Raw genomic sequence first — 9,854 nt, forward strand, 5'->3', positions numbered from 1 at the left:
AAATTCTTCACATAAATTAAATAATTTAAGAAGCCCTTCAGTCGGAGGGCCATTCCAAACTGCAAGGGAGTCCTGGGAAGCAGGTGTCAGGCAAGGGGAAAGAAATTCATGCCATGGGCTGGGCAACTTGCTGCCCCCTCCCAAACTGGAGCACTGTCACTCATACACTGTATAATGCAGTAGAAGTGGCTAAGGGGTTGTGTATAATTTCTGGTAGATGGCTGTACTCAAGCCCTTTGTCTCCTGAGAAAACCCTTGAGCACAGAAAGAAGTAAGAGTTAGAAATTATGGGGATAATTCTGAAACCCCTGTAATGTGATAAAAACTCAACCAGTCGGAAACCTCAGTGAGTTACGCTTGGTAAGAAATTTCTTGTAACACACCTCACAATGATTGTGATGGGCCGGTGGCCGTCGCACTGTTCCAACGATCTGTTGCTTCACAAAAAACCAAACTTAGTGGCACAAAACAAAAACTATTTTGTTATGCTCCCAGATTGGGTGGGTCAGGGGCTTGATCGTGGGACAGTGGGGATCAGGGATGGCTTGTCTCTGCCCCAGCTGGGAGCTGAAATCATCTGGATGCTTCTCCACTCGCATGTCTGGTTCCTGAGCTGGGATGACTTCAAAGCTGAGCTGAGCTGGGACTGTCAGCCAGAGTATGTACATGTGGCCTCTTCATGTGGTTGGGGCTTCTTGCGTCGTGGCAGTTGGGTTCCAATGGGTTCCAAAGGGGGAGAGTCTGAGAACTCATGATCCAAGAGTGCTAAGTGGACTCGGTGTTGGAAGTCACTCGTCTTGACTTCCACTGTACTTTATTGGTTGAAGAAGTCACAAGTCCAAGTTGAATGAGGGGGGAGCATTGACTCCACCTCTTGAAGGGAGGAACGTCAAAGAATTTGTGGCCACTTTTTAAAAGTCACAGCACATACCATGCACAAATTGGAGATGCCAGTGAACTAGTTAATATCTGGCATTATTGGAATCAAAATGCATGTTGGCCACACATTGGAGCAGATCCTGGAACCGCCCCCTCATCCCTTCTGCAGCAGGTACTAATTCTTTTTCTTTTTTTAAGTTTTTAAATTTATTTTGAGAGAGAGAGAGAGCACATGCATGAATGCCCAAGTGGGGGAGGGGAAGAGAGACAGAGAGAGGGAGAGAGAGAAAAATCTCTCAAGCAGGCTCTGTACTATCAGCTCGAAGCCTGATGGGGGGCTTGAACTCACGAACCTTGAGATCATGACCCGAGCCAAAGTCGGACGCTTAACCGACTGAGCCACCCAGGTGCCCCTAATTCTTTTGGTTCTGAATTGTGGAGAGGTTTAGGGATTCCAGGGGCCAGCCTGGGATGGAATGGATGGGGCTGGTTTGTTTAGGGGGATCTCGGGGAAATAGCTACTTGCCAACTAGTTTGAAAGTGTTTTCAATATTTTCCACAACAGAAGCAGTGCTACCACTGGGGACCCACTGAGTATTAGTCCTGCAAGAGATTCACGACTTGGAACCTCCATGTGCCATTATAGGCTGCTACCTGGTTCCATCTCCTACCTTCTTCCTGCTGGTCGAGCTCTAAGTTTGTTCTGGTATCCCCTCTCCATGGGGCATGTTTTCAGGGAAAGGCCTTCTTTCTAGTATCAGGGGTGAATCTTGATTAGTCTAACACCATCTTTTTTTTTTTTAAGTTTATTTATTTTGTTTTAGTAATCTCTACACCCAATGTGGGGCTCGAATTCATGACCCTGAGATCAAGAGTCACATGCTCTTCTGACTGAGTCAGCCAGACCCCCACCCCCAACCCAACGCTATCTTTGTAATTGTATCTTTCTTGCCACCGATTGCTGTAGGCTTGGGCATGTGACTGAATTCTAGCCAAGGAGACAAGCATGCACATCCAACAGGGAGTTTCTCTGGAAGGCTTTCCTTGCTTTTAAAAACTGTGGGAGAAGAGTGAAGGCCCCAGACATTGTGGAGCAGAGGCAAGCTGTCCACACTGGGCCGTGTCCAAATTCGTGACCCACAGAATCTGTGAGCAGGATAAAATGGTTGTTGTTTTACTCCATTAAGCTTGAGGCGGTTGGTTAGGAGTTGGAGGATATTGTTTGTGTGTGACAGCTGGGGCTGTGGCTGCCGTCTTGAGACCATGAGGTAGCCAGAGTAAGAATCGGCCAACAGAGGCACCTGGGTGGCTCAGTCGGTTAAGCGTCCGACTTTGGCTCATGTCATGCTCTCACGGTTCATGAGTTTGAGCCCCACATCGGGTTCTGGGCTGATAGTGCAGAGCCTGCTTGGGATTCTCTCTCTCCCTCTCTCTGCCCCGCGCACACGCGCACATTCTCTCTCTCAAAATAAATAAATAAACTTTAAAAAAAGAAACGGAAAGAATTTGGTTCCCCAATAACATTATTGAATATTAAGTAATCAACCAGTCCTAGAACTGCCCTGCCAGCTGACTTTTTGTTATGTATGATAATAAACTCATTTTTGCTTTCCCCATTTGAGTTAGCTTCCTGATACTTATTATAGGATAAAGCATCTTGATTGAGCTGGACCTCCAACTGTCCTCAGTACCCATGGACGAGAGGGATGCCCAGTTCACACAGACAGGGATAGACAGAGAGACATATAAACATGCGCTTAAATGCACACACCCCTGCACGCGTGGGCATGAACCGTTGTACATCTTCAGTCAGACTCAGGTTCAGGCAGATACTCGCTTAGATCCACACACGCACACAGTCGCGGAAGTCACGCATTTCACCTGCACCACACAGACGTCCACATGCAGCCACAGACTCCGTCACACGCGCGCTCAAGGATCCACTCTCACAGAAGGGTCCCACTGTTTGCTTTATTTGTGCATATTGTATAAAAGTAGAAAACCAAGCATTGCTTTTGGATCTAGGTCAACTCCACGGCTCCATAAATAAGGGGTGAGAGGAAATAACTTAAGGCAGGGTTGGGGCTTCTTCGCGCATAAATAAGGTCTGGGGTCCCACATGAGCTGGGGGTGGGTCTGCGTCCTCAGACACACAGGTCTCCACTGGCGACACATTCCAGGTCCTTTTTGAGGAGGCGGAAGAGGTTGAACAGGACAGAGGCCTCGAGGCAGCCTTGAGACTCCTGCGAGAGGAAGAACATGGTTGCCCTTGCTCGGGTGTCCAACCTCCTCCCTTACACAGGGCCCGGGCATCCGTCCCCGTCTCGGGTCACTCACCTTCCTCGAGGCCTCTTGGAGCCGGTGCAGCCAGTGGTGGAGGCGGCCTTGGGGCTGGGGGCCTGCTGTGGGCTGAGCCGAGACCTGGGGGCAGAGGAGGGTGGCACGTGAGGCAGGGCCCGCGGCAGAGAGGAGAGGTCCCATAAGCGGAGAGCCCACATACACGGCTTCGGTACCCCGAGCACTCACACAGGCCTGGAGCTCGGAGTGCATGTGGCGCAGCGTGTGAAGGGGCTGGTCCAGGATGTCCCCCTGGGACGCGTCAGCCATGGTGCCCAGGACCTTCAACGTCAGGGCCAGCTCAGCCTCCAAGGCCACGGGGCGCTCCCACACCTGCGGAGAGGTGAGAAAGAATACGCTAGGAAGCGTAGGCAAGAGGGCCTAGTTAAGTGGGGACAGGTCCGGGAGTGCAGAGAGGGAAGGCAGGTGGTTTGTGACTCAGGTTGGGGATCAGGGACGGGCCAGGTGAGAGGGAGGCAGGAGAAGGATGCAGATGAAGAGAGGACACGGGTGAAGGCAGAAACATAAGGGAAGATACTGGTGAAAAAGTGAAATGGGACAAGTGAAAGGTGACCTCATGGGGGTCACAGAAGCTTGAGGAGATGGGAGTGAAAAGAAGAGAGAAATGAGAAGAAATTGGGTAAGAGTGAAAGTGATGGGGATGGGTGAAGGAGATAGGGACGTGGGGACAGGCAGAGAGGTGATAGAAAGAGACCCAAGGGAGGGACGGGGTCAAGGGAGCAGTTGAAGCAGAAGGGGGGGGGGGGACAGGACAGGTGAGGAGAGACCAGAGACAGGGAAGGACAGGTGAGATAAAGGAGGTGAGGGGTCCCTTGAGGAGTCAGGGAGAGGGGCCAGGTGCCCGTAAGGGTGGCCTCACTTTCAACTCACCTGTAGCTGTCTCAGGTCCCGGTTTCTAGGGAAGGGGCGGGTGGTGCAACTCCAGCTTTTCAGCGAATTTTCCTAGAGAATAAGAGCAGAGATTAGCCTCCAGTAGGAGGGCTGGCGGCTAGCCCGAAGCAGCAAGGATGAAGGTTGGCCCCGCAGGAAGGCTGCAGTTTAATCCATAGCGGAAAGGACAGTGGTTAACCATGGCTGGAAAGTGAGAGGCTAGCCCATAGCGGGAGGCTGGAGGTTAGCCCACAACAATGAGGACTCACCAAGGCATCCCTGGCCTTCTTGAAGGCCTCCAGCTCCCTTGGTGACAGAGATTTGAACCTGCCAAAGTCACAGTCCGTCCAGGCTGTGGTGGGCTTGGAAGTGGGGACGGGGCCCGCGCTGGCCAAGCTCAGCCCTGCCGCCGCCAGCACCAGGACCCATGCCGCGGCCATGGCCAAATTGTGACTGCTTCCCTGACTGCATGGCTCTGCTTTTGAGCCAGGCTAAGTGAGCAATCATGCTGATGTGTGTAAAGTGAAAAGGCAAATGGAAATTGCGATTCGCAATGGCTTAAAAGGGATGAGTGGGTGGGGCCGGCTGTGGGGCCAGGTGAGCTCACAGGTGTGGGTGGGGCCAGGTGAGCGCCCAGAGTTAAGCTAAGATGGAAACAGAAACTGAAATTCAATATCAAGAGGAACCTAAGGAGTTCCCGAGCCTAGTAGAGGAATTCCTGGAGCTTTGAGAATGCCCCCGATTGAGGCCCAGGCAGGTAGAGGGACAGGAAGCCGGCACAGCAGGGCAGGGGCTTGGGCAGGGTGTGTGCAAGGAGACTGCTGGAGCGGTAGGGAGGGAGCTTTGCCCATTCAAGCTTGTTCTGGGAACTCACTGTATGCTCTGAACATTCCTATGAGTCGTTACACTTATGATCATCCCCATTTTACTGGTGAGGAAACTGAGGCACAGCTGGGGTTTGAACAGCGCCTCATGAGCTCACCCTCTATTCTACATACAACCAAAGACGATGGGAATCTTTGGGACTCACAGCCAGCCAGCTCTCCTTTCTCTCCCTCTAGGTAGCATGAAAGGGTAGGGAGCTCCTCTTTTACTAAGGGCAAGAGAACTTGCTGGGGACTGGAGGGGCTGCCTGGGGAGAAGGCTGCCTGGGGAGAAGGCAGCGAGGAGGGCTTCCAGAAGGCAGGCAGAGTCTGGTTGCTTTGTTATCCTCATCCCCCTGCGGTAATAATAATTGTGTAGCAGGTAGGGAATTGCTTTGATGTGCAGATACTTCATATTTTTCATTCCTTTGTTTTTTTTTTTTTCTCTTGGCCCTTAGGTGCAGAAAGTTATTAATCATACTCCTCAGATCATAACACAGAATCACAATTGGCCCATGAAAGACTCTCTAAGGTTTTACCCCCCTTCCCCTACTCTATCCCCACTCCCACCTCACCCGCTCCCAGGTACCCACTTTAATGCACTTGATATATGGCTGCAAAGATGTATCTTTATAATTTGTGATTTTGTGTGTGTATCTGTATTTCCAATTTGCATAAATGGGATGGTGCTATAAATTTCATTCTATTTCTCTCCCCCCCCACTTTTTTTTTTTAAACGTAACTGTTTCTGAAATCTCTCCATATAGAGGTATACACCAAGTTCTCCATTTCTAACTGCCACGTTGTATTCCGTGACGTGCCCACGACACTTTTACTTATCTGCTCCCCTAGGGGTGGACACTTAGGTTGTCTCTAGCTCCCTATCACTATAAGGCTCATACAGATCCTCTCTGTGGGAGGTTTTCTAGGATATCCCATAACATCCCAGCTGGTGCGCCCCACCATATCCCTTCAGTTAATTTTTTCACTCACTCGGAGACCTGGTGGGCAGTTCTCGAACACCTTGACAGCTTCCCACCTCATATGACTGTGCCTTTCTTCCCCATCTGAGGACTTTCTCCTGTCTGCATGCAGAATACACCTGGAAGGGCCAGGATTAATTTCCAGGGCAATCTTCCGCCAGCGAGGGTTGGGAGGCAGTGAGTAAATACTTTTGCTTCCCTTTTCCTCAGTGGGTCGATTCTGAGGTGCGTTCTGCGTGACTCTTCATGTCCTTGGAGGGTCCCCGGTTAGGAAGGAGCTTGAGTTGCCCACAGCAGTCACCCTTTCAGAGCTGGCACTAGGGCTGGGGAAGCAAGGCAGCTGGGGTACAAACTTAGGGAAGGACTCACTCTCAGATTCAGGCAAGTGCCCTGGGTGCCTTACTTGCCTCACTGTAGTCCAGATTCTTCGTCACTTTGGCTTTTTTTTCTCCCCCAGCCCCAATTTCCCCACTCACTTGTGTTTTCTGGGGATACCTCCCAACTAAGTCACCTGTCTCTTTGGCTCAAGCCATGCTTTTGGGAGACTCCAGATTAAGACATATATTCAGGAGTAGGATTTCTGGGGCACAGGGTATACCTGAACTTATAATGTCTAGTCAACACTGTTCGATAGAACTTTCTTCAAGGGAGGAAGTGTTCCATGGCTGTGCTGTCCAATGCAGTATCCGCTAGCCACATGCAGCTATTGAGTGCTTAAAATCTGGCCAGGGCAGGGGCTCCTGGATGGCTCAGTTGGTTGAATTTCCAACTCTTGATTTTGGCTTGGGTCGTGATCCCAGTGTTGAGTTCTAGCCCTGTGTTGGGCTTCATGCTGAGCATGGAGCCTGCTTGAGATTCTCTCTCTCTCTTCCTGTGCCCCTCTTGCGCTGCTTGTGCTCTCTCTCTCTCTCTCTCTGTCAAAAAAAAAAAAATTGGCTAGTGCAATGGAGGAACTGAATTTTTCAGGCCTTTTCATTTTTCTTGAAATTAAATTTAATTGATGTATGTGACTGGTGGCTACCGTAACAGGCAACGCGGTCCTAAATACTCGTCTATTTCTTTCTCAAATAGTTGTATCAGCTTCCCTCCCTCAAGAAGTACCCCAGACTTCCAGAATCCTGGCAGTAGTGTGACCTTCGCAACACCTGGATCTGATCTAGAGAATGTGATTGTGGACCTTGACTATGAGCCTGATGCAAAATAGATGAGAGATTTGAGGTTGTAGAAAGAGTGAATTTTGCATGTGGAAGGAATGTAAATACCTTGCGACCAGAAGGAAGACCGTAGTAGTTTTTTATTTTATTTTATTAAAAAAATGTTTTTAATGTTTTACTTATTTGCTTTAGAGAGAGACAAACAGAGTGCAAGTTGGGAGTGGGCAGAGAGAGAGAGGGAGGCACAGAATCTGAAGCAGGCTCCAGGCTCTGAGCTGTCAGCACAGAGCCTCCCGTGGGGCTCGAACCCATGAACTGTGAGATCATGACCTGGCTGAAGTTGGATGCTTAACCGACTGAGCCACCAGGTGCCCCAAGACTGTAGTAGTTTTAAAACACATATTTAAAGCCTTGGAAGGGATTCAGTTTCTTTCCCTTCAATCTGGGTTGGCCTTAGTAGCTTGTGTATAACCATAGGTGCTGCATGGCTTCTGAGGCTAAGTCAGAAAAGGACAGGAGGCTTCTACTTGGTTCTCCTGAGACTCTCACTCAGGAAGAAGGCTAGCTGCCATGTGAGAAGGATGACCACCTTGTGACCACACTCATTAGACACCAGCTGTCGGTCATGCGAATGGGCCATCTCAGACATCTAGCCCAGTTCTCAGTTCTCTAAAACTATGGTTAGAAAGTCATATGCTTAACTGACTGAGCCAGCTAGGTGCCCCTGGAAGTAACACTTTTTAAAAAGGAATTATAGGGGCACCTGGCTGGCTCAGTCAGAGCATGAGACTCTTGATCTTGGGGTCATGAGTTCAAGCCTCATGTTGGGTATAGAGATTACTTAAAAATAAAATCTTAAAAAAAAAAGGAATTGTAGTTTCATAATACCCTAAACGTTCAGGGTACAAGAGAAAATAACTCATTATACTCAATATTTCAAGAATCAAGAAAATCTTTTTTTTTTTTAACGTTTATTTATTTTTCAGACAGAGAGAGACACAGCATGAATGGGGGAGGGGCAGAGAGAGAGGGAAACACAGAATCGGAAGCAGGCTCCAGGCTCTGAGCCATCAGCCCAGAGCCCGACGCGGGGCTCAAACCCGCGGACCGCGAGACTGCGACCTGAGCCGAAGTCGGCGCTCAACCGACTGAGCCACCCAGGCGCCCCAAGAATCAAGAAAATCTTAAAGAGAATGGGAAAAGCAAATAAATAGATACCAACACCAAGATGACACAGATATTGGAATTATCTAACAAGAATTTTAAAATAACTTGTAAAAATGCTTTAAGGAGCACTCATGAACCCTCTTGAAACAAATTAAAATATAGAATCTTGGGGAATCTGGGTGGCTTAGTTGGTTGAGCATCTGACTCTTGATTTTGGCTCAGGTCATGATCTCATGGTTAGTGAGATTGAGCCCCATGTTAGGCTCTGTGCTGATAGCAAGGAGCCTGCTTGGGATTCTCTCTCTCTCTCTTTCTCTCTCTCTCTCTCCCTCTCTTTCTGCCCCTCCCCCACTCACACTTGCTCACTTGCTCTCTCTCTCAAAATAAATAAATATTTAAAAAAATATAGAGTCTCAACAAAGAAATAGAGGACATAAAGAACCGGACAGAAAATTAAGAACTGAAAATACAGTAACTGAAATAAAACTCAGTGGAAGAAACTCATTCTTCTCCATGGAAGATGGAGATGAGAGAGGAAAGAGTCAGTGATCTTGATAATAGACCAATAGAAATTATCCTCTCTGAACAACAGAGAGTAAATAGATTGAATTCTACACAAAATAAAAGTAGATTTTTTTTCTTAATTAAAAGGTACCTGTTGAGACAAAAGGAGCTTCAGGGACTTTTGGGACAATAACAAAAGATCTAACATTCATATCATTGATGTTCCAGAAGAAAAGCAGAAAGAAACTTGGGTCTGAAAAAAAATTTGAAGAAATAATGGCTGAAATATCACATATTTGGTAAACGACATAAACCTATAGATTCAAGAAGCTGAGTAAACCCCAAATGTGATAAATGCAAAGAAAGCCATATCCAGGCACATCATAATCAAACTTTGGAAAACTAAGGACAAAGAATCTTGAAAGTAAACAGCCTTCCGCCTCAGGAGCCACTGAGGAGCAGCTGCCATGGCTCTGTGATACGTTATGACTGGAGGCCTCAACAAGGGACATAAGCTGATTAAGACCGTAAGCAAGCTGAGGCACAGCCACCGCTGCAGGCATCCCACCAAGCACACCAAGTTTGTGACATGATCCGACATGATCCAACATAACCTGACATGATCCGACAGTTGTGTGGCTTCACCCCATAGGAGCCACAAGCCATGGAGTTACTCATGGTCTCTAAAGACAAGCACGTCCTCAAGTTCATCAAGAAAAGGATGGAGGCACATATCCATGGGGACAGAGAGAGAGAGGAGTTGAGCAATATTTTGGTAGTCATGAGGAAAGAGGCATTCAAAAAGGACTGAACCCCTCCCCTCTGTATATAATAAAGCCTTTTTGGAATCTGGGGAAGAAAGAAGAAAGAAAGAAAGAAAGAAAGAAAGAAAGAAAGAAAGAAAGAAAGAAGTAGGAAGGAAGGGAAAGAAGGAGAGAAAGAAAGAAAGAAAGAAAGAAAGAAAGAAAGAGGGAAAGAAAGAAGAAAAAAAGAAAGGAAAAGAAAAACCAAAGAGAAATGACACATTACATTTTATGGGGCAACAATAATTTGACTGACAGCATATTTCTCTTCAG

At 48.0% G+C, this 9,854-nt stretch overlaps 1 protein-coding gene and 1 pseudogene across 1 annotated transcript; one reads left to right on the forward strand and one right to left on the reverse strand.

Annotated features, from left to right (window-relative positions):
* Window positions 1-2,843: 2,843 nt before the first annotated feature.
* Window positions 2,844-4,624, reverse strand: LOC132691371 (interferon lambda-1). The gene is made up of 5 exons (XM_060652776.3): window positions 4,377-4,624; window positions 4,108-4,179; window positions 3,406-3,549; window positions 3,217-3,300; window positions 2,844-3,122 (listed from the first exon to the last, which is right to left on the reverse strand). Exons 1-5 carry the CDS (start codon window positions 4,545-4,547, stop codon window positions 3,024-3,026), a joined length of 570 nt encoding a protein of 189 aa, XP_060508759.3. The 5' UTR covers window positions 4,548-4,624; the 3' UTR covers window positions 2,844-3,023.
* Window positions 4,625-9,245: 4,621 nt separating this feature from the next.
* Window positions 9,246-9,589, forward strand: LOC144614717 (large ribosomal subunit protein eL36 pseudogene; annotated as a pseudogene).
* The last annotated feature ends 265 nt before the right edge of the window (window positions 9,590-9,854 follow it).

This window comes from Panthera onca, chromosome E2, assembly GCF_046562875.1.
Source record: "Panthera onca isolate mPanOnc1 chromosome E2, mPanOnc1 haplotype 2, whole genome shotgun sequence".
Taxonomy (NCBI): Eukaryota; Metazoa; Chordata; class Mammalia; order Carnivora; family Felidae; genus Panthera; species Panthera onca.